This window comes from Megalobrama amblycephala, linkage group LG10 (assembly GCF_018812025.1).
Source record: "Megalobrama amblycephala isolate DHTTF-2021 linkage group LG10, ASM1881202v1, whole genome shotgun sequence".
In the NCBI taxonomy this organism is placed as follows: Eukaryota; Metazoa; Chordata; class Actinopteri; order Cypriniformes; family Xenocyprididae; genus Megalobrama; species Megalobrama amblycephala.
The window spans coordinates 36723479-36748905 of NC_063053.1; the positions used below are offsets into that span (position 1 = coordinate 36723479).

The 25427-nt window shown below is 36.9% G+C and overlaps 1 protein-coding gene across 1 annotated transcript; it reads left to right on the forward strand.

The window, feature by feature from the left end:
* Positions 1 to 573: 573 nt before the first annotated feature.
* si:dkey-286j15.1 (uncharacterized protein LOC796378 homolog) lies at positions 574 to 25245 on the forward strand. Its single transcript, XM_048205940.1, has 16 exons — positions 574 to 867; positions 7110 to 7180; positions 7262 to 7377; positions 8737 to 8865; positions 8977 to 9116; positions 9208 to 9292; positions 9389 to 9521; positions 13685 to 13866; positions 14973 to 15101; positions 15208 to 15347; positions 15439 to 15523; positions 15630 to 15789; positions 17718 to 17908; positions 18065 to 18218; positions 24261 to 24388; positions 24664 to 25245. Exons 2-16 carry the CDS (start codon positions 7114 to 7116, stop codon positions 24973 to 24975), a joined length of 2151 nt encoding a protein of 716 aa, XP_048061897.1. The 5' UTR covers positions 574 to 867; positions 7110 to 7113; the 3' UTR covers positions 24976 to 25245.
* Positions 25246 to 25427: the final 182 nt, after the last annotated feature.

Sequence of the window (25427 nt, forward strand, 5' to 3'; positions counted from 1 at the left end):
TCAGATATTTAGGTCTAGTAGACTCTAAATGAACATTGAAACTCATGTTGACTACATCAAAAAGAAATGCAGTAAAACTATGAGATGTACAAACAATCAATGATCGCCATATACTGTACTCTTCTTCAGTCTGTTGTAGACTATATGGATGCATATATGGATATATGGATCTGCATCACTTAAAAAGTCAGATACAGGTGCGATTAAAACGACTGCAATCTCAGCAATGCAAGTTGAGCCAGGAGAGTCTCCATCAGACGTCTAAAATTATCTGTAGCTAACTGGATCAATTTACAAGTGCATAAAACAGAACAATAATAGTGGAGAGTTGAGAGATGACATTGTGGATTGTGTTTATAATAGCAAAATATGTGGGAGAGCATTGCTATAGTGTGACAGTATTGTATTACAATAGGTAGCACATTAATACCTAATCAAAAAAACCCAGGACACTTAAACTGAGCAGTTTAATTTAGGAGACTCAAGGACTTGGCCTCATCCAGCATACAAACTGAAATCACCTCACACGCACAGGAGGGGGCGGTATATGCGCCTAAAGGCTGGTGTGCGACCCGCCAATAAACCCACAGAAGAAGAAGCCGTTCTGTTCCTTTACAAAAATACTCGATTCCTGCAAGGATTTCTGTAAGGGTTCATAGCGACATATCATTTACCAGTTAATTTACTTTATAGAGCTTTGATTAAAAAAAAAAAGCGTGTTTTTTTCTACCCCAACCACTGGGTTACACATATTGGGTCATTGCTGGGTTATTTTTACATTGTTGGGTTATTTTTAGTAATAACCCAGCTGTTGAGTTAAATGCGACGGAAAACATTTTAACGGTCCAGCAGAAGCCTGAGTATAAGGTAAGTCGTATCGTTTTATGGTGTATATAACTCTTAAAACATTAAGTATTGTGTACGGAAACATTTCATATCTCTGATTCTTGAGTTAAGGGACAAACATTTCCTACACACAAATGTTAAAAATAAATAAATCCATCTAAATAAAAAAAATAAAAAAAACTATATCTAAATGACTTCTGGATACTTCATTGCTTTTATGTTTAAATAGTTTTTTAAGTATAATTTTAAATACATGCTCTATATTTGGAAAATACATGTAATTTAGCCTGTCCTCAGCATGAGGTCACGATGTAAAATCGTCAAAAAAGTGTTTAAAATGCAACAAATTAAAAAAAATAAATATATACATTTAATTTGATCTATAATATATCAAACAATACAAAAAGTAAGTTTTGAATTATATTTTCCTTAAAAAAAAGCCTATCAAAGTTGTGTCCTGACTGCATCAATTCCATCATTTTTTTTTTTTTTTTTTTTAATAATAATCCTGAATAATCAGGCAATGTCATGGTCATCTTGAGGACCCCTTTCCTTTTTTCCTGCTCATTGTGGATCTCACAGTAGGACACATAGTCCTGGAAGTTTTATATATTTTTATATTTTATATAAACAATGTTAAAGTCTCTGCGGTCACAGCTTTAACATGTCAACTCCATCATCCTGGTGTAATAGTTTCTGTAAATAGGTGTGGGATAAATCTTGGCATTTCAACTGAGAAAGAAAATGTGGTTAAGGTGGAAAAAGATTCAGTTAGATTCAGATTCAGAAACCAGACTCTGTCAGGTTTTATAGTTGACTTGTAAGCTGATGGAGTTGACAAGTGCTAACAAAAACTCTTATATATATATATATATATATATATATATATATATATATATATAATTTGCAAATGGGGAATTATTCTAATGTTGTTTCATGATTTTATTTACATTTGGCCTGATTTACTGATTTACATGCCTTATATACATAGCATCTTTACATCTACTGTCACCATGAAATCAAAATCGATTCTTATTTATGGAATATTGCATTTCTTATAAATAAATTATTTGTACACATCTTTTTTTTTTTTTTTTAACCTGTGACTCGCATGAGATCACAGCAATAGCAAATCCTGATGTAATGGACTTCATAGAGGGCGAACATGCCAGTTTCCCACTACTTAAGATGCAGTTCAGGCACAATTGAAATGTACGTAATTGATGCCGTTTAAAGGTGCCCAAGAACGTTCTTTCACAATATGTAATATAAGTCTAAGGTGTCTCCTGAATGTGTCTGTGAAGTTTCAGCTCAAAATACCCCATAGATTTTTTTAAATTATTTTTTTTAACTGCCTATTTTGGGGCATCATTAACAATGCACTGATTTATACTCGGCGCCGCCCCCTTAAATCGCGTGCTCCCTGCCACACCAGCTGTCGACTATATTACAGCGCATTTACAAAGTTCACACAGCTAATATAACCCTCAAATGGAGCTTTACAAGATGTTCGTCATGCATGCTGCATGCATGCTTCGAATTATGTGAGTAAAGTATTTATTTGGATGTTAAAGTTTTATTCTGAGTGAATTTGAGGCTGTCCTCCGTGGCTAACGGCTATTGCTACACTGTTGGAGAGATTTATAAAGAATGAAGTTGTGTTTATGCATTATACAGACTGCAAGTGTTTAAAAAATGAAAATAGCGACGGCTCTTGTCTCCGTGAATACAGTAACGATGGTAACTTTAACCTCATTTAACAGTACATTAGCAACATGCTAACGAAACTTTTAGAAAGACAATTTACAAATATCAGTAAAAATATCATGCTATCATGGATTATGTCAGTTATTATTGCTCCATCTGCCATTTTTCGCTGTTGTTCTTGCTTGCCTAGTCTGATGATTCGGCTGTGTGCAGCTCCAGACGTTAACTGGCTGCCCTTGTCTAATGCCTTTTATAATGTTGGGAACATGAGCTGGCATTATGCAAATATTGGGACGTACACCCCGACTGTTACGTAACAGTCGGTGTTATGTTGAGATTCGCCTGTTCTTCGGAGGTCGTTTAAACAAATGAGATTTATATAAGAAGGAGGAAACAATGGGGTTTGAGACTCACTGTATGTCTTTTCCATGTACTGAACTCTTGTTATTTAACTATGCCAAGGTAAATTCAATTTTTGAATCAAGGGCACCTTTAAAGAAACGCTTCAGATCTTTTGGATTCACATTAGGAAAATATTTCTGTTGCTGCTACAGGGCAGCACATAATGACCCAGAATGAGATGTACTGTATCGCTAAAAGGAGACACTGTCAGTATTTGTCAACTCCATCAATATTTTTCAACTCCATCAGTAATTTTCAACTCCGTCGGTATTTGTCAACTCCGTCGATTTTTGTCTACACTGTCAGTTTTTGTCTACACCATCGGTTTTTGTCAACTCCGTCGTCAACTCTGTCAGTATTGGTCAACCTCGTCGGTTTTTGTCAACTCCGTCGTCAACTCTGTCAGTATTGGTCAACTCCGTCGGTTTTTGTCAACTCCGTCAGTTTTTCTCAACTCTGTCGGTTTTTGTCAACTCCGTCAGTATTTGTCAACTCCGTCAGTTTTTGTCAACTCCGTTGTCAACTCTGTCAGTATTTGTCAACTCCGTCGGTTTTTGTCAACTCCGTCGGTTTTTGTCAACTCCGTCGTCAAATGTGTCAGTATTTGTCAACTCCATCAGTAATTTGTCAACTTCGTCAGTATTTTTGTCAACTCTGTCTGTATTTGTCAACACCATCAGTTTTTGTCAGCACCATTGGTATTTGTCAACTCCGTCGGTATTTGTCAACTCCATCGGTTTTTGTCAACTCCGACAGTATTTGTCAACTCTGTCTGTATTTGTCAACTCCGTCGGTTTTTGTCAACTCCATTGGTATTTGTCAACAGCATTGGTATTTGTCAACTCCGTCAGTTCTTTGTCAACACCGTCAGTTTTTGTCAAATCCGTTGGTATTTGTCAACTCCGTCGTCAGGTCTGTCAGTATTTGTCAACTCCGTCGGTTTTTGTCAACTCCGTCGGTTTTTGTCAACTCCATTGGTATTTGTCAACACCATTGGTATTTGTCAACTCCATCAGTTTTTGTCAACACCGTCAGTTTTTGTCAATTCTGTCTGTATTTGTCAACTCCGTCAGTTTTTGTCAAATCCGTTGGTATTTGTCAACTCTGTCGGTATTTGTCAACTCCGTAGGTATTTGTCAACTCCATCGGTATTTGTCAACTCCGTCGTCAACTCTGTTGGTATTTGTCAACACCGTCGTTTTTTGTCAACACCGTCAGTGTTTGTCAGCTCCGTCAGTTTTTGTCAACTCTGTCTGTATTTGTCAACACCGTCCTTTTTTTTTTAACTCTGTATTTGTCAACTCCATCAGTATTTGTCAACTTCGTCAGTATTTTTGTCAACTCTGTCTGTATTTGTCAGCACTGTTGGTTTTTGTCAACTCCGTCGTCAACTCTGTCAGTATTTGTCAACTCTGTCAGTTTTTGTCAACACCATTGGTATTTGTCAACTCCTTCATCAGCTCTGTCAGTATTTGTCAGCTCCGACAGTATTTGTCAACACTGTCAGTATTTGTCAACTTCGTTGGTTTTTGTCAGCACTGTCGGGTTTTGTCAACTCCGTCGTCAACTCTGTCAGTATTTGTCAGCACCGTCAGTATTTGTCAACTCCGTCAGTTTTTGTCAACTCCGTCAGTATGTGTCAACTCCGTCGTCAACTCTGTCGGTATTTGTTAACTCCGTCGTCAACTCTGTCGGTATTTGTCAACTCCGTCAGTATTTGTCAATTCTGTCTGTATTTGTCAACTCTGTTGTCAACTCTGTCGGTATTTGTCAACTCCGTCAGTTTTTGTCAACTCCATTGGTATTTGTCAACTCCATCAGTATTTGTCAACTCCGTCGTCAACTCTGTTGGTATTTGTCAACACCGTCGTTTTTTGTCAACTCCGTCAGTTTTTGTCAACACCGTCAGTTTTTGTCAACTCCATCAGTATTTATCAACTTCGTCGTCAACTCTGTCGGTATTTGTCAACACCGTCAGTTTTTGTCAACTCCATCGGTATTTGTCAACTCCGTCGTCAACTCTGTCGGTATTTGTCAACACCGTCGGTTTTTGTCAACTCCGTCAGTATTTGTCAACTCCGTTAGTATTTGTCAACTCCGTCAGTATTTGTCAACTCCGCCGTTAACTCTGTCGGTATTTGTCAACACCGTCAGTTTTTGTCAACTCCGTAGGTATTTGTCAACTCCGTCGTCAACTCTGTCGGTATTTGTCAACACCGGTTTTTGTCAACACCGTCAGTGTTTGTCAGCTCCGTCAGTTTTTGTCAACTCTGTCTGTATTTGTCAACATCGTCGGTTTTTTCAACTCTGTCTGTATTTGTCAACTCCATCAGTATTTGTCAACTTCGTCAGTATTTTTGTCAACTCTGTCTGTATTTGTCAACACCATTGGTATTTGTCAACTCCTTCGTCAGCTCTGTCAGTATTTGTCAGCTCTGTCAGTATTTGTCAGCTCTGTCAGTATTTGTCAGCTCCGTCGGTTTTTGTCAACACCGTCAGTATTTAACAAAGTCAGATGAAGGGTTTTGTTAATTTTGAAAGAAATATTTTATTCCTTTTTTCATTTATTGTGCTAAAATATTAAAACATCAACTGAATTACATGATATCACATGTGATTTGCATAAGAACATTGGTTATATATATATCAGCCTTACTAGCAGAGGAAACACAGTTAAAAGGAGAATTGTTTAAAATACTAGTGTGTTGGGTTTAAAATGGAGACAAGAAAACAGCGAATATCAAAAAAACAAATATGTATTTACACCAATAGAAATGACAGCGAACTAAAACAAGATATATAAAAGAGTCCTTAGACTGGTAAAAGCATAGAGTTCATCAGTTCCATACCCTAAAACAGTCCATAGGAAGCTCTGTGTGTTGATAGTCCAATGTGTCCACCCGTGTATATACAATCCAATGTGCAATAATCCAATGTGCAAGTCTAAGAATGAAGTCCTGGAGTAGCGAGTGTTCTCAAAAAGGTGCTCCACAAACCAGGCAACGTTTTGACCTAAGTGATTTCAGGCCTCCATCTTAGGCCATACTGCTCCTTTTATAGTGAGAGGCTACTTCCTACTACCTGTCAGGTGATTGGTCACATGACAGGTGAAGTCTCAGTTCCTAAAGACAAGCACACACATTTTTAAGAGGAGTAAAATGGACAATGAAACATGTAAAACCTATTAAAACTCTGATACACAAATATACAGTTATATACAGAGTTAAAACATGTTCATTATGTGGCAGTGTCACAATATATGTTTAATATTAAAAAGGAGGTTAGAGAATTAAGGAATTTAGGAACTGGATTGTTCATAATAACTCTAACCCAAGAAAAAAAAAATAGAGAATTAATTTGTTTCACTTATCTCCTTTACTGAACACCATTATTACATAATTGAAGACTTTTTTTGAATGAATCAAATTATAATATGCTTTTTAATGCATCTGACAGAGTTGACACAAATTAAGTTCAGAAGTGAATAAATGTATCAGTTATAAATATATCAGTTTAAAATGTATTATTAAATAATAAAAACTAACTTCTAAAACATGTTTTGTCCCTTATCTCAAGAATCAGTGATATATTCTAAAACTAAATTTTTTTTTTTTTTTAATTAAATTGTAAGTCAGTATTGTTGTCGTCTATCGATTGTAAATGAATACTAGCTATCCCAGTAATAATAGAGTAATTAATTAGTAAAAAAAAAAAAAAAGACCAGCGAAACATTTTAGATATTAACTAACATTAATAATAATAATGCCTGTTTACATGTATAGCGATAGACTAAGTTAATAATATTATTATCTAGCATTCTGCCTGTTTTACGGTGTTTGAGTTTTCATTTGCATTTTCTCAAGGCTCCGGACTGCTATTTCTTTCATGCTGGTGCGATTACAGAGTTGCAAGTGTGAAACATGAAACGTCAAACACAATCATCTACATTTATCTTGATTTACTGTAGTAAAACTAACTGTAACTGGTATTTTGGCAGGAATGTGGTATATTAAAATCAGATGTTGTTATATGAATATAGTCATGCATGTAATCTATTAAATGTTATAGTCTCTAATTATAGTTATTTTTTATAAAGCTATGGCAGTTTTTGCATTTATATTAAACGTTTTGTAATAATTGTATGTTTGTTTTAGAGAAATGGATTCATTTGTTAAGGAACGACTAGAAGAGTGGAACCTCAGCCATTTAATTGAAACATTTCAAGGTAAGCCATTTAAATTAGTGATACATACAAGTTGAGTTGAGACTTGTGTAATGCTTCTTTTTCTCATTCATTTTAACACAGAGGAAGGAGTGGATGAAGAAAGTTTTATGCTGCTGGATGATGCCAGCATTGCTGCTCTAATACCAAGAATTGGTGTCAGGGTTAAATTCAAGAAATATCATTCGGAACTTTTGGAAGTAAGTTTACTCTGACTAAACAATGATAGCTTTTAATCACATGTTTCAAGTCAGTTTCAGGGGAAACAAAATAATTTTTGCACATTCAAGTTTGATGGCATTAACACTTCAGATTGTTGTAAATATAGCTATAACAGAACATTCAATTAATTAAATGGTGAAGTAAACAACTACTTTGATCACTGATATTGTAATTAGCTTGCAGACCACGACAGTGGCTCTTTTGCATCGACTTGGTCACTCAGATCACCCTGATGATCATTTTGAGAGAGCAGCTGAACCATTGATGGACTTAAATTCCTAAAACAGGGATTTTCATTAACCCAGAGACTTTGCAGTGTCCAGGCTTGTCAAATGTCCAGCGTTTGGATGCATTTACGGGTAGTGTGAGACAGATGGCAGTCCAGGACACCTTTCAATATGTTCCATTTCAGCATGTTACAAAAAATACCAGAAAGTCCTGGTGCCATTGAAAAACATCCTTGCTCACAAGCAAAATGAAGATCATGACCTTGTTGATTACATGAGCTCTACAAAACCAGCCCCCTGTTTTCTAAAGAACTCTCCATTCCACTTGTCCTGTATAATAATTATTGTAAAATTGTAAATCCTGTTGGTTCCAAGACTACAATTCACAGCCTGATCCTAATGTACTTCCAGATTTGATGTTTACCGTCTGAGCTGCTGTCTTCCTTGTCAGCATGCTTTCTGTTGGCTGTGTAAGTCAGATGATGTTAAAGGGATAGTTCACCCAAAAATGAAAATTATCCCATGATTTACTCACTCTCAAGCCATCCTAGGTGTACATGACTGTCTTCTTTCAGACAAACACAATCAGAGATATATTTAATATCCTGGCTCTTCCCAGCTTTATAATCGGAGTGAATGGGGGCGTGTTTTGAAGCCTCCCAAAAATGTATCCATCCATCAAAAATACAGCTCCATAGTACAGCTCCAGGGAGTTAATAAAGGCCTTCTGAAGAGAAACAATGTCTTTTTGTAGGAAAAAAATATTCATATTTAAAACTTTATTAACTATAATAACTAGCTTCCTGCAGTCAGCCGTACGCATCGTTTCGCAGCAAAAGCGTAACCCTTATACTGATACATGACGTAATGATGAACGCGGAAGCGCAGAGGAGAGAGTTGAGATTTGCTGTTGTTCCTGACCAAGTTTTGGAAGCACTCAGTGTCAGTGAACTGTATATTCTCACACTATGGGTAGAGTAGGGTAAGAAAATACAGGTGTGATAATTGGAAAGAGTGAGACCAATTTTGCATTGCTACACTGAAGAATCTTTATTATATCTACATATAATTGTCGTAATTATTATTTTAGTGCTTTTTTTTTCCTTACAGTCTCTGGGCCATAACCCCGTCAACAATCAGTCATGTCCCAGTCAATCACCAATAAGAAATGACCCACCGACCCCAACTGAGTCAGCAGAGGAAAGCTGCCCAACCAGAACAACAAGCGACTCAACCTTTGTAATGGCATTCTTTTGATACACTTAAACTTGAATTTTAGGCTGTTATTTTATTAAATTCATAAACGAATTGAAAGGAAAGTTTTTAGTCCATGCATTCTTCTTTTCACAGGATATACGAGAAATACTCCAAAATTCTGGAGGATCAGCGTTAATAACATCTTTAGACACAGACATGCATCTAAGCCTCAAGGAGCGACATAAGATGGTGCGGTTGTTGGTTTCTCATTTAATGGAAAGGTTTGGGGAAAAGTGAGTAGAAGCATTAAACGATAATGAATTAATAAAATGAATTAATAAACTGGCCTATATGAATGAGTCAATTGCTTGTTTCTTTCTGTAGCCCGACAGCTGAGATCAAAAAGGAGATGGCTTTGGCAATAATTGACCAGTTTCCTTGTCTGAAAAGCAATGAGGGACACGGATATGTAAGTTGTGCTGACACATTAAGGGATGATAAAGTGAATCAGTCACCACTTTATTTTGACAGTGATTTCTTTATATTATTATATTTTTTGTTGCAGGAGGTATGGTATACACCTTGTCGTTCTCGTCACCCTGCGACTGGGTATCTAGAAGAAAGACTCCGCAACGTGAGGAAACGTCTTAGAGCCCCACAGAAACGGCACAGCTATTCACACCCATTTCTTCTGCCAGGTTAGATCTAGGGATGGATATATGTATATGATCAGTATCACACGAGTAGCCACGCGACATTGCTGTATATCAGTACGGCTGTGGCCGAGTGCCGTAGGCAATCACAGTGTGCTGATATACAGCCATATTGCATGGCTATGAGTGTGATATTGCGTTTATACAACAGTTCGACGGCACAGACTCAAATCTCAGGCTGACAGTTTAACAGTTGAGCCCAAGCCTCCGTTATTAATTCTAAAACGTCACTTTAGAACTTGTAACGAAGGAACGTTGAGTCGCTTCAATGAAACTCACTGTAATATGTAGAGTATTATGAGAGAGTGAGTGTATTACCTGCATCTAGCTGATATTCTTCAGGTCAATCTTATATTCATAATCACAAAATCAGTTTGAATGTCCGTTGAGGAAAGCGATATCTTTGTCCTTTTAGTATTTAAGACATTTCCATGACAGCGCTAGTCAATGCATTAGTCAGTTGCGTCTCGTAAGAGCCGGTGGCAAATTCCAAAAGAATTGGCCAAGAGGAAGCTGTTCTCTGCGGGTACATGAGCGCTGAACGGTCACTGACGGCCTGGAGCTCACATCTCCGAAAGCGTCTACACAAATTTTCAAATACGCACTATGTTTACAACATTTAAATCGCATATCTGAGGTCCAAACAACTATATCCTCGCCTAAAAAACTCTTAAAGCTAGGGCTGGGCGATATATCGCATGCGATTCTCACGCGCATTTCGTCAGTAAAGCCGGTTCCCTGATTACCGCTAAATCGCCATCACCTGCTTTCAAATGGTGCGGCATTTAATAGACAGAGCCGTAGTTCACTGATAAGCCACGCAAATATCGCGTTCTTTATCGAAGGCGATTCATCTGCGATATGAACGTGGCTTATCAGTGAACTACGGCTCTGGCTATTAAATGGCGCTCCGTTTGAAAGCAGGTGATGGCGATTTAGCGGTAATCAGGGAACCGGCTTTACTGACGAAATGCGCGTGAGAATCGCATGCGATATATCGCCCAGCCCTACTTAAAGCTACATTCAGTTAACAGTAGTATCTATAAAAATATCGCTGTGAGAATACTGACAGCGGAGTGATTCAAACAGAGAAACTGTTCCCGTGGCGGTACTGGTAGAATATTGCATGGCTGGAAAGACCTCTCAGCCAATCAGATTTGAGAACCAGAAAGAACTGTTGAATAAATATATATATAATGATGACTGAGGAAACTAAGGGCTTAAATAAACAGACAATACAATCAACAGAACAAGGAGCAGGTGCAAGACATAGAAACTATGGTAACAAACAGTGAACTAGAACTCAGGCAAAAGAGTGACACAGAAAGTGAAACTAAGCAGGACATGGAATAACAGTTTTTAAATAATGGATTAAAAGTATAATTTTTCCAATAAATATTTTTACATTTTAATAAGTAATTCTTTTTGGATTGGGAACTCGGAATTCCCGACATCAGAGTACAAATGGGGAACACACCATAACAAGCTGATAAGTTGAATCAGGTGTGTTTGATTTGATTAGAGACGTGTGCAGTGCAGTGGAACTCCAGAGCCAGGTGCAGGGCTCAACGCTAAGGACTTTTTCTACTGGCCCGTTGGGCCAATGGTTCAAATTTTTACTTGACCCGCCAAAATTTTCACTTGCCCCACAACAAAAAAAGAAAATGGGCCTACAAAATAAGCCAAGTTATTGCTTTCGTTGTTTTTGATACATGTAACCTACCAAAAGCTACTAGATTAACTCACTTAAATTTTAAATATTGTTAGATAAATAAACAGCAAGTAATAAAATGGTAATAAATAATCAAATTACGAGTACTAGCACAAATGAAGACAACAGAACAAACATATAAATGAAATAAACAATGCTTTTCATGTTTTTCATGTAGGTTTAAACAGGAGATTTTCAGGTACAGAAATTGTAATATCTATAACTATATAATTATAGATATATAATATAACTATATAACTTTAGATTAAACTTTATTAATCACTCGAGAGCAGTTACAGATGCATAAATAATGTTTTGAAATGTTGAAAATATAAAACGTTAAATACTGTTATTTGAAATTATTTTAAAAATGAAAAGACACTTTAAACCTGAAATTAAACCCGCCAGTAGGAGGCAGTGTTAATTTCGTTGACGAATAATTTTCGTCATAATTTTCGTCAAAAAGACATTTTTTCACGGACGAAAACGAGACGATGACTAAATAAAAATGCGTTTTGAATGACTAAAACTATGACTAAAATCTACTCTAATTTTCGTCAACGAATAAAAACGAGACGAAAATGAAAGAGAGGGACGATTTGGGAAGATATCCAGTCAGAACTGCTGTCCTGTGTGGAAGATGCGCACATTTGAATTGTAATGTGCTGATCTAACCGTGGGAAAGGCGGCGCTGTTACGCGCTCTACAGGCCTGTGCAGCAGCAGCACTTTAGACTGCTTCACAATTAATGAATAGCGCACATTTATGCCAAGCGATTGCTTATAAGCTAATGTTGATAAATTACGACAATGTTTACTACACGATGTTTATATGGTAATATGTTTTAGACGGTTGTAAGAATGCATATTTATCTCCCTCATGAGCAGCCTGCTACAGTGCAGACTGCAGACATTTCAGAATAAGAGTCACGGTGTATTTCGGGATGGTTTATAATTATTATTTTTTCCTGGACATTATTGTTATTTTGTTTAAACAATAAACTGTATTTAATTTAATTTCTGTTTAATTCATAGTAAACTACTGTATCTTCTGTCACACAGGAAGGAAAGACTAAGAACATTATTTGACACATTATTCAATATATTTTACAAGTATAAGGGTTATTATTGTTAACTAAACCTAAAACCAAAGAAATCTTCATTACTTGAAATAAACATTAACTGAAATAAAAGATAAATATGTAAAAATGTAAACTTATAAAAATGTAAACTTAATAGTTTCTACGCTTTAGCTTAACCTGAGGTATTAAAATAAACAAAAAATAAAAAGTTATAGACATTTAAAAGCAAAAAACTAAAAGACATAAACACAAAAAATTATTAAAACTTTTAACTAAAATTACAATGAAAGCAGGAAAAACTAAAAATCAAATCTAATAAAATTTTTGAAATGAAATCTATAATAGTAGCCTACCTCAATGATGTCAATCCCTGAAAAGTACTGAATTTTGCTCTTTCACGTGTTTTTGCACTTGAAAGGTCAAAAACCGTCCGCTTTGGTGAGCAAAGTACAGTTGGGTGAACATAAACAGTTTGGGGAATATCAGATGTACCTATATCAGTGTATTGGATCTGTGGAAGCATTTTTATTGGAAATGCTTAATGCTTACAATTTAACTAAATTAGATTTTAGTCGACTAATTCTACTGTAGATTTAGTCGACTAAAATCTTATGATATTTAGTCGACTAAAACTAGACTAAAACTAAAACAATTTCCGATGACTAAAATATGGCTAAAACTAAATGGCATTTTAGTCAAAAGACTATGACTAAAACTAAATTAAAATTTGCTGTCAAAATTAACACTGGTAGGTGGCAGCAAGTCCCTGCTAATGAGCGAGTCATTAAGATTTAACCGGATTCAACCGATTCATTCAAACGGCTGATTCATTCAGGAAGTGTTGCTCAGAGACACAAAACAATTCTGTGGACTTTGTTGGTTAACTATATTAAATGATATAAATATAAAAGATATACTGGGGCATTTTTGCCCCTTATCTTGAATTCTGGGACATTCTAAAGGCATTTTAATAAAGTAAATCGCGCGCAGTGAAAGCATACGCGCACAAGTCTAACTGTTACTAGACTACGTCACGTAGTGCATGCGTGCACTCAATGCGTGTGTTTTTGTTTGGTTTTGTAAATTGAGGGACATACTCGATAATTTCAGATCGTTAAATCAACAGTTAGGATATCATAGACATAGACGATATATATCGCACACCCTACAGCACTGGCCCGATCGGGCAAGTGACCGTTCCATCTACTGTCCCGAGCGTCGTTCACACTGGCCCCGGGCAATCGGGCAGTCCTTATTGTCGAGCCCTGAGGTGTGGGAAACACTGAGGTAGAGTTTATGTTTTTTGTTTTGTTGTTGTTGTTGTCTTCACTCATTTTAATGTTTTAACTTCACTAGAGTCTGAGTTGTCTTCGACTGACATTCAAACAATGCTTGAGTGGCTAAAGAACAATAGAAGTACTCACAGCCAAGTCCAGGAGTTCATGAGTCATCCAGCACCTCCTCAAGGAACCTCTGGAACAAAAACTATTGAAGAAATCAATGGAGAATATCCTAGATTTATCGACTTTTCTGGAATGGTGAGTATAATAATGTGTGAGAAAGGGTTGTCCTGGCCTGTTGTAGTAATCCTAAAATGCTTCAGCTTATTCTATTGTTATTTTCAATCCAGTAGCGGCCTTTGCTGTGTTTCACACAGAGGGGGCCTACATTTGCGCTTGAAAAAGAGCCCCGCCCCCCAACATCACAGCGCACACACACCTGGAGCAGAAATTAACTGGGGGTTTAGGGCAAAAATACCACCAAAATTAATAAAAATGCCCCCAAAATTCAAGATGTAATGCAAAAAAATGTCTCAACAGTTCAGTAAACAAGACTAGGTTAGTATTAGGTGACTTATTTTAAATGCCTTCCACATTACCAACACATTTAGTCTTAACTGGTCTTGTTGGCAAGTTATGTATTGCTCAAGATGTGGCGGCAGCAAAAAGACTGGGTCATTGGCAGAATTGCACAATGCACTGTTTTAGCTAGTAGGTATTCATTCAGCAGCAAGAGCAAAATTTGGCCCTGGCGCGTAAACTAGGATAACTGTTATCTGTCTAAATTCCCATGGCAAATAGTATGGTCTGCAATTCATAATGAATTGAGCAGTGTGTTTCACGCACTGTGATATTCTTTGCCCACTTGCTTTTGACAAGCATGCACAGTCTTCCTCTGATAGTTTTGGTTGACTTGGCACTGTCACAGTCCAAGCGGATTACTGAGTATCCGTCCAAGTTTATGTTGTCAATCGCCTCCGTCAGCCGTGTTTCTGTAATGCAGATCAGGTCAGATCTTTTGAAGTCTCTTGTTATATTTTTCCAGTGCTGTAATTTTGGAGGGAACCGACTGCTGCGATTATTTAAGTCTGTTTTAGTGTTCCATGCTCTAAAATCGATGTATTCAGTTTCTCTTTAGGCTTCCTTTCAAAATTCCGAGACTGTGCATGCAAACATACATCTCAGTACATACAGTTCTCACACTATGGGTAGAGTAGGGTAAGAAAACACACACGTATGATAATTGGAAAGGGTGAGACCAATGCTGCATAGCTACACTGAAGAATCTATTACATCTACACATAATTGTCCCTGTATTGATGATAATGTGATATTTACTTTATTTTTTACTTTCTTTCAAACAGTATCTGGGCCAAAGCCCCGTCAACAATCAGTCATGTCCCAGTCAATCACCGATAAGGAATGACCCACCGACCCCAACAGAGACAGTAGTGGAAAGCTGCCCAACCAGAACAACAATCAACGTAGCCTTTGTAATAGCACGTCTTTTGATACACTTGAACTTACATTTTGGCAGTTGTTTTATTTAAGAACAAATTGAATGGAATGTTTTTAGTCCATGCATTCTTCTTTTCACAGGATATACGAGAAATACTCCAAAATTCTGGAGGATCCGCGATAATAACATCTTTAGACAGAGACAGGCACCTAAGCCTCAAGGAGCGACGTCAGATGGTGCAGTTGTTGGTTTATCATTTAATGGAAAGGTTTGGAGAAAAGTGAGTAGAAGCATTAAACGATAATGAATTAATAAACTGAATTAATAAACTGGCCTATATGAATGATTCAAATGCTTGTTTCTTTCTGTAGCCCGACAGCTGAGATCAAAAAGGAGATGGCTTTGGCAATAACTGCCCAGTTTCCTTGTCTGAAAAGCAATGAGGGACACGGATATGTAAGTTGTGCTGACACATTCTGATTAAAAGATAATCAAGGGATGATAAAATGAATCGGTCCCCACTTTTTCAAGACACTAATTTCTTTATATTGTTTTGTTGCAGGAGGTATGGTACACACCTTGTCGTTATCGTCACCCTGCTACCGGGTATCTAGAAGAAAGACTCCGCAACGTGAGGAAGCGTCTTAGAGCCCCACTTAGACGACACAGCCAACCACAGCCATCCCAGAATTCCTCTTCCCGATCCAGTTTTCCACTGCCAGGTTCGAGCTAGGTTGATGCATATGAATTTAGAAGTGCAACCTGCAAAGGGTTTTACACCAATCAGGCATGACATTATGAGCACTGACAGGTGAAGTGAATAACACTGATTATCTCTTCATCACGGCACCTGTTAGTGGGTGGATATATTAGGCAGCAAGTGAATAATTTGTCCTCAAAGTTGTCAGAAGCAGGAAAAATGGACAAGCGTAAGGATTTGAGCGAGTTTGACAAGAACCAAATTGTGATGGCTAGACGACTGGGTCAGAGCATCTCCAAAACTGCAGCTCTTGTGGGGTGTTCCCGGTCTGCAGTGGTCAGTATCTATCAAAAGTGTCCAAGGAAGGAACAGTGATGAACCGGCGACAGGGTCATGGGCGGTGTCAGATACCACAGCACACCTTCAGGGGTCTAGAGGAGTCTATGCCTCGACGGGTCAGGGCTGTTTTGACAGCAAAATGGGGACCAACACAATATTAGGAAGGTGGTCATAATGTTATGCCTGATCGGTGTATTTCTTTAGTGATTAGAAATATGATTTATTGCATTGCTCATCTGAAGCGCATACGTGCTGGAACGGCACTCTTCAAAGAGAGAGCACAAACATCATTTAAATCACCATATCACATTTAGTTTTAGTAGTATGATTATTCAAAGCATTTTAGATGGTTTATTCTTATTAATCTTGTACATGTAGAGCAGAGGCGGCATAACGAGCACCAGGAGAGTGGAGAATGTGTGTGTGGCTTGTCTGTGTAAGAGATCAAACGAATGCCTGCATTGAAAGAGTTTCAGTGACATTACTACACTAAACTTCTATATATAATGTTGAATATTATGTATAATAATGCAATTGGGGAATATTGGAGGGTCCTGGTAATGACAAACATCTGATTTTACCAGTAAAAAGGGCCTACATTATTTATATGTAGTCAGTGAGAGATTGCAAGCATATGTGTGTAACATAATTCTGGATTTTCAGCTTCAGAATCATGGATATTTTTATTCTGGTGTCAGAATTGCCCTGTGCATTGGGGACCAGGACCAAGTCCAAGCCAATTCAAGTCCACCACCACAAATTTCAGCATTTAAATCAACTGTACATTTTTATTAACTATTTACCATATGTCTCTAAAGTAATTATAAATAATAATAATAATAAAAAACCTCTTATTTATTTTGGCTTAAAATATTGCAATAATATCGTATTATGAATTGTATCGAATTGTGATGTGAGTGTATTGTTACACCCCTATTGGTTTTATAAAACAGTTACTATGTATTCCTGGCAAAATTTCATAAAATATTATTATTATTATTATTAAGCAACAAAAAATTTATAATTTATTGATAATAAATAATAATCCTTCCGCCAAGCAATGCAATTAAGCAGAATGGTTTCCAAGCAACACAAAGACACAGTGGTGCAGTAATACTGATGTAATGAGGTCACAGGTGTGTGTTTATAGAGTATTTTACAATGGCTTCATACATAGCTTAGCCAATCATAATCAAAGGCTTTATAATGTGGCTTGAAACACGACATGTCCACAAATAGAGGTTGGATAGTACTGTGTGCACCACTGAGTTTGAGACAGACAAACAGAAGTGCTAATGAACAATATATAACTACTGTTTCACTACTGTTGATGCTCTGAGCATCTCATGGTTGTTCCAGTTCCTTGTAGATTCCCAGTCGGAATTCCGACTTGAGGGGATGTTCCAGTTAAAAGTTCCTAATGGGTACTCAGAGTTTCCCACTTCAGAGTACACACTATAACAAGCTGGTATTCAGGTGAATCAGGTGTATTAAATAGAGAGACAACATGTTATGTTGGGTGAACTTCATAACCAGGTTTGGGAAACGCAGAGATAAAAGTTTTTTTTTATAGTTATCCTCTCTCATTTTAATATGTTTTAACTCCTGTAGAGTCTGATTTGTCTTCGGCTGTCATTCACAAAATGATTGAGTGGCTAAAGGACAATGAAAGCCCTCACAGCCAAGTCCAGGAGTTCATGAGATATACAGCACCTCATCGAGCTGCATGGATTCGATCCACTGGAACCAAAACTATTGAAGAAATCAATAGAGAATATCCTAGACTAAACGTTCCTGGAATGGTGAGTAAACGATGGAATTTTCTGAAGGGTTGTCTTGGCCTATAGTAGAAATCCTACATTAATTTAGAAAACTAAAATGCTTCATCATTCTATTGTTACTTGCAATCTAGCATATATTAGCAAATTAATAATGTTTTTTTTTTTTTTATTATTTAGATATTACAGGACTTTGAAGTTATATTCCCTGACCATGCTGACCGCCTTTATGAATTTTGGGCTCCTGTCTTTACTGACCGGATTTTACTTTTTGCAAAAAAAGAACCCAAAGCTTCTGATGTCCTTCCAGAGAATCTGGAAACACTGCCAATAGGTAGGACATCCTGTTAAAAATCACACACAGAACACCACATGTTTACTGCAGCACCCTAAAAGGCATTGTTCTGACTGGTTGACTGAGGTCCTAATCAGGGCTTAAAAACGGAAAAAAAATTCAATCGTTCCACTCCGAGCAGAATCGGTATTTTAACGTTTCTGTTCCAGCGTTCCTTCCTATTATAAACGTTCCGAAACTGGTTTGATAAGAAAAAATAACGGTTAATAACGTTATTTTTATTTATTTTATTTTTTTCTGCGTGTAGTCTACTTAATAATAATAATAATAATAATAATAATACGTACTGCATTTTATTTATTAAAAAACAAAGATAGTGTATTTGCCGTCGTAGGCCTACAATTATCTTTTATAACAAGATTCTGTCCAAATGTAAACCTATGGTTTATAAATTAAAGTATTTTTTCAAGATGTTTTAATGTTTAAAATGTTGCTGGTTTAATGTTTAATGTTGCTGGTTATAAATACCGACGCTATTCCTGAGAGGAAAAAAGTTGCATAGGCTGCATTTTATTATATTACATTATTAGCCTACACCTTTTATAATGTTTGTAAACATAAATTATGAACAAAACTGCCCTATATTATTTATGTACTCCACAACAAAACCTCTAAAATTAACAGTTGGACTATTCAGGCTAGGCTATATAAACGTCAAGCAAAAACAAATTAACAAAAAAATTATATTTACTTTTTTAACGCCATTCCAGCTTCTATTGCTATATTCAAGGCGGGAAACAGGTTTATTTATTGGAAATAAAACTAAATATGATGCAAAACGAATTCATTTAAAGTGAATGTAGCCTACCTTTCTCATTCGGCATGAATCCAACTGTTTTCATTTTCGAGACGAATGCTAAACTATTATTTATTAGATGAGCTTTGTACTTCACTCACATTATCGGTGTAAAACATCATTCTTCACATATAACAGCACAGTCAGGCGGTGGTCACGGGTGCTAAACGGCAGATTATATTACAGAATTGAATTGAGCAGTGTAACGTTTGGTTGATTATTTTATTTTAATATTCAACAGCTGCGATATCAAGTAAGCAATGCAAAAATTAGTGTGCGCGCGCGTGAGGCGCCGGCGCGAGCACTGGATTTGTTTTCCTTCTATAAGACAGTAAACTGTAGGTCTACTGCGTAATTAATGGTCATACAGGTAAAAGCAAGACATAATTCATACATTTACAAAAGACACAAATAACGAAAACAAGCAGAATGTCTGTTTCCTTTTCTAGATCTTTGGAGTGCGCCACAAATAACCACTTTCGCTTTGTTAATCTGTAGACCTAATTATTTAAGTGAAATATTTCGCGTAGCCTATAGGCTTAAATATTCCCTTTTATTTTATGTGTGTTATATAGGTAGGCCTATAGTTTTCTCCGTTCACAGAAGCGCTGCGGATCATGATGTGACGTTGAAAATTGTACTCGCTGGTACAACAAGCTGCATATTCCTTGACATTAATTTTTACTTAATGTAGGCCTAATACTTGACGGTTGGTGACATATATCATTGGAAAAACTAATGCCAGCATTGCCATTGTGACTTACCTAACCAATGATGACTTGACAGCTGAGCCTGAGCGCGTCAGCGCGGGTATCTCACTGTAGAGCATGAGCGCAGGCATTTCACACACTTTGGATGCGTCAGCATCACGTTTGCACAGGCTGTACTATTTGAATTCGTGATTGGTTGACTGCCAAATCAAAATATTAAACGGAACGATAAAATAACGTTATTAACCGGTTAATGGGCATTTCAAATTACCGTTTCTGTTCAGAACGATTAAATTTGATTTCGTTTCCGTTTCTGGTTACGTTCCAGTCAAAATTTCGTTCGTTTCCGGTTTTCATTTTCGTTCCTTAAACCGGTTCAGAGCCCTGGTCCTAATGGCTCTTTTCCAATGAGCAGTGCAGTACGGTACGCAATTATTTCTTTTGATTTTCAGAAGTTGTGAATGGTACCAAAATACCGAACCGTACCATACCGCATTTTTGGGACCCTTTCGTTGAGGTACCTAGCACAGCCTTGAGGCCCATTTACACCAAGAACGATAAGTATAAAGATAACGATAAAGTTTTATTTAAAATTCTAAAAAAAATATAGAAGAATACCACTGTCCTCACCACAGCAATAACGATAACGATGTAGAGAAGTTAATCGCCGAGGTCCATAAAAATCCACCACTGTTTGACAAGTCAAACCCCCTTTTCAAGGATACTTTAATGAAAATGGATCGGTCATACCTTCGGAATAAATGGTGAGAAGTATTAACGATGAGATCATTATGTCAGGTTAGCAAACAGTGTAAAATAAAATGACCTCACATATCCAGCGCTAGTTTCAACAACATTGTCTTGCTTCCTTTGAAGTTGCAGTGAAAAAGACTAGGTGTTGTTTTTATTCCACTATATTGACTTCGTCAGCTAAATTCACTGTTAGATTAGATCGATTACACTAGCTATACACTCGAAACATAGCATGCTGAGGACATCTGCTGGTTAAAGCCTTGTAAATGCAACAAGAACAGCAAAAATATGTGGTACACACTTTGAAACCGCAGGGCGTGAGCTTAGAATAGACAGACCGTTATCATTCATTAGTGTGGAAGCAAATATAGTTATCGTTCTTGGTGGGAACAGGCCTACCACAGCCAAAAAAGTTTACCAAGTAAATAAGCATGACTAATTAGATAAAATTTATTGAATTACTTTTAAGATCTACAGGGAGTGCAGAATTATTAGGCAAGTTGATTTTCTGATCATATTTTTTTCCCAAGCACATTTTACCAATTCCAATCCACATCAATCTTAATAACTACTATTAATATTGTTTTTAATCATTTATAAGTGATATATAATTGTTCATGAAGGCTGGAAATGAAAAATGCCTTATATTCAGGTGTGCAGAATTATTAGGCAGGTTTTCTTTTACAGGCAAAATGAGCCAAAAAAGAGATTTAACTCAGACTGAAAAGTCAAAAATTATTAAATACTCATGAGAAGGACGCAATACTAATGCAATACTAGAAATTGCAAAGTTAAAGCATGACCAAGGGACAGCAAAATGCTCATTGGGTCAGCGGGGTCAGACAAAAACAGGTGGAAAAGAAAAGACACATGTTAACTGCAAAATAATTAAGAATTATGTGTGAAACCATCAGGAACCCTTTAGTCTCCAGCGCCACCATTTTCCAGAACTGCAACCTACCTGGAGTCTCCAGAAGTGCAAGGTCTCAGGATCTCAGAGACTTAGGTTAGCTAAAGAATCCTAAAAAATGACCTGCACTTGATAAGAATCACAAGCTGAAGTGTTATAAAATACATGAAGACTGGGTTTTAATAGGCCTTATAAACAGACAGCTTGAGAGTGACTCCTGAAGGACCAGCACCACATCCTCTTGTACCACTGTTTGAAGAATTTATCTTCCAGAATCTGGCAGTAAGTTTTGGAAGATCATTTTTAGTCCATCTCTGCAAGACAGACATTTCAGGATAAGAGATGGACTAAAAGTGAACTCAAACACCTTACTGCCAGATTCTGGATAAATTCTTCAAACAGTGGTACAAGAGGATGTGGTGCTGGTCCTTCAGGAGTCACTCTCAAGCTGTCTGTCTATAAGGCCTATAAAAACCCAGTCTTCATGTATTTTATAACACTTCAGCTTGTGATTCTTATCAAGTGCAGGTCATTTTTAGGATTCTTTAGCTAACCTAAGTCTCTGAGATCCTGATACCTTGCACTTCTGGAGACTCCAGGTAGGTTGCAGTTCTGGAAAATGGTGGCGCTGGAGACTAAAGGGTTCCTGATGGTTTCACACATAATTCTTAATTATTTTGCAGTTAACATGTGTCTTTTCTTTTCCACCTGTTTTTGTCTGACCCCGCTGACCCAATGAGCATTTTGCTGTCCCTTGGTCATGCTTTAACTTTGCAATTTCTAGTATTGCATTAGTATTGCGTCCTTCTCATGAGTATTTAATAATTTTTGACTTTTCAGTCTGAGTTAAATCTCTTTTTTGGCTCATTTTGCCTGTAAAAGAAAACTTGCCTAATAATTCTGCACACCTGAATATAAGGCATTTTTCATTTCCAGCCTTCATGAACAATTATATATCACTTATAAATGATTAAAAACAATATTAATAGTAGTTATTAAGATTGATGTGGATTGGAATTGGTAAAATGTGCTTGAGAAAAAAATATGATCAGAAAATCAACTTGCCTAATAATTCTGCACTCCCTGTATGAAAAGCACACCCTTTCTCATACGTTGTTGAAACAATAATATAGTACATTCTTTCAGGAATACAGTACAGGCAAAGCCCAAAAATATATGGCTAATCAAACAAGAAACGGATGTGGGTTGGGACTTGATTTTATCCACTGGTTGTTGATTGGACTGTGTAAAGTGGGTGTTCTATACCAGAATGGAGAAAGATCTGAAACAAATTTGCAGTTAATTGGCTTAAACTGTAGTGCATTCTTTCAAAAAATTAAGCATTTACATTTATTCATTTAGCAGAAGCTTTTATCCAAAGTGACTTACAAAAGAGGAAGAACAGTTGAAGCAGTTCATCCAACAAAAGGGCAACAATATATGTGCACAGTGCATGCAGCAAGGATTTAAATTGTTTTATTATTATTATTATTATTAATTTAAGAAGGTGAAGGTAAGGTGTTAGTGTTAATGGGTAAAATGTTCACAAAAGAGATGTCTTCTTTCTTGAAAACGGCTGTTCAGATGGAATTAGGCAGGTCATTGAGCAGGGAAAAGTGCAGGTAAAGGTCCATGACAACGACTTTGTGCCGCTTGGGAATGGCGTCATGTGGTTCCGTTCACACAGAGAATGCACGCTTCTGGAAGGCACATAAGCCTGAAGTAATGAGTTTAGATATTGGGGTGCAGAGCCATTGGCAGCCAGTTCAGTTTGGTGAATAGAGTTGTGACATGCACTCTCTTTGGCTTGTTAACCCTCAGGGGTCTGAGGATTTTTGGGACCCTGGAGAAGTTTTGACATGCCCTGACATTTGTGCTTTTTTCAGTTGTTCATAAACATATTAATGGAAAAAGTGTCATTACACTGTATTCAGCACAAACTAGGCTACCATAATATGTGAGGAACATGTATGTACATGTTTGTGTTTTTGAAGGAATGACGTTTATGCGTGGTTATTGAAAAAACAAAAAACTTAAGTCACTGAAATAAAGCCAAAAAATATATATTAAATCTTTGTTCACAAGACTTCTGGGTATTTGAGGTTGTAGACTAGAGTTTTTGCTTCAAAATGAGGTAAAAAATTATGCTGCCTGCTTGTTCATATAAAACAATAGATTTAAATTTTCTAAAACATCTTTGGTCAAGAAACACAGTATGCGTGGAGGTGTGAATAATCATGAATAATGGGTGATTCTCACCTGAGAAGACAAAAGAATCGCATAAAGAGCTCTAATGAGCTGCATAAATAATGAGCTCTTTCAGTCATGCAGAGGAAGAGAGGTACATGAGCCCATTAAATTTAAGTCATTTGTTAGCTTGGTATTCTGTTTTGCCGATTTTGTCACCCAATTTTCCACAAATTTAACAATATTTCATAGCAGAGCAGATGCTTTGAGTTTATAATTGTAGTATCCGTTATTCAACTGAACGAAATGGGGTTTTATTTCTCTTAAAAAGCAAAAAGACAATAGGGCAGTGCCATGATGGGCAAGTAATGTAGGGTAGGGCAGAACACTGTAACACCAGCAGCACTAACTACCGCAGCAAGCCTAATGCATGCATGGATGAATCATTCACAATAAGACCAGTGACATGAATTAAGAAAATAAATGGGGTCTGTTTTGATTTCATACAGACTTCAACAGATGCCTGGCTGACTGTTTTTTTGCAAAAATGGTCTAGGCTGTTTCTAAGTGCATATGAAAGTAGGTCCACACACATGTTGAAGGGATGACACAACTGTAAGCTTAACTTAACTGACATGTTTGCTCTGTAAACTTGTCGTTCAAAGAGGTTCGTGGAGAAATTGCCTTGAAAACCCTTCCTGTCATCCTGCCATCATCACCATACCGCACAAATGGGAAAGTTGTGCGTCCGACATATGGTGAAATGAAGCGCGGCTTCATTGACATTCAACCTGTAAGTAAAAGCAACACTGCAAAATTGGCTGTTAAATTACATACATATGGATCCATTCTTCCTCTTTCCTTCAGTGATTGCCTGTTAACAGCAGGTGTCATGACTAATGTTCAGTCATCACTTTTAGAGTGAATCTGTTTTATTTAATTCTACAGCACTGCTTGTTTTACTTTTACACTGTAATGTAACACTGCTGACTTTGCTTCGATTCATATATTGTATCCATGGGATGTCGTCACAATGTATGCCAACTGAACTCTATTTATTCTTTTAAGGTTGGAACGAATGTGGTAGATTACCTGAGCAGTGACACGAGCCAGGATCCACATGTCTTGGTGCTTGGGGACAAAGAGAACTCCTCCCAAGTGTTTGTCATTTTCAATGGAGAGGCAGTTGAGCAGGAGACCTTAATTCAAGCAGTGGATTTATGTTTCAAAATGTTTTATGTCTATGACATAACCTACCCAAAGCCCTCTGCTCCTATTTGGGAGTTTTTGCAGCATGCAATCTTTAAAATTCCTGGAGGAGTTCCTTCAGCACACTGCTGCCTCCTTAAAAACTTTGTTTTTAGTGTTATTGACCATTAGTAGGTCCAGTAGTCAACAGATGTATTTGTAGTTTTATTACTTTATTACTACTATATATTTACAGCTCAATGCATACGGTGTACAGTGTAGCTTTTTTAATTAGATCCTGTAAACTGAAAACTACATTATCTACTAGAGCCCCTCAGTGTTCATCCTTTATCCTTTGAAATATACAATGAAGATCCTGTAAATAACCAAAAAGTAATCTTGGGAATTCTGTATTTATCTGTAAATGAGGTGAACAACATTAAACAAATAAATTCAGCTTAATCTGTGTTCTTAATTTTTTCTAAAATGCATATTTATGGGTGTGGCGTCGTCAGACAACCCCCCCCCCCCAAATTCATTCAGAATCAGAAGTAAACAATATAACAGTATACTATACTCACATAATCCGATGCATGCATGATGAACACTTTGTAAAGATCAATTTGAGGGTTATATTAGCTGTG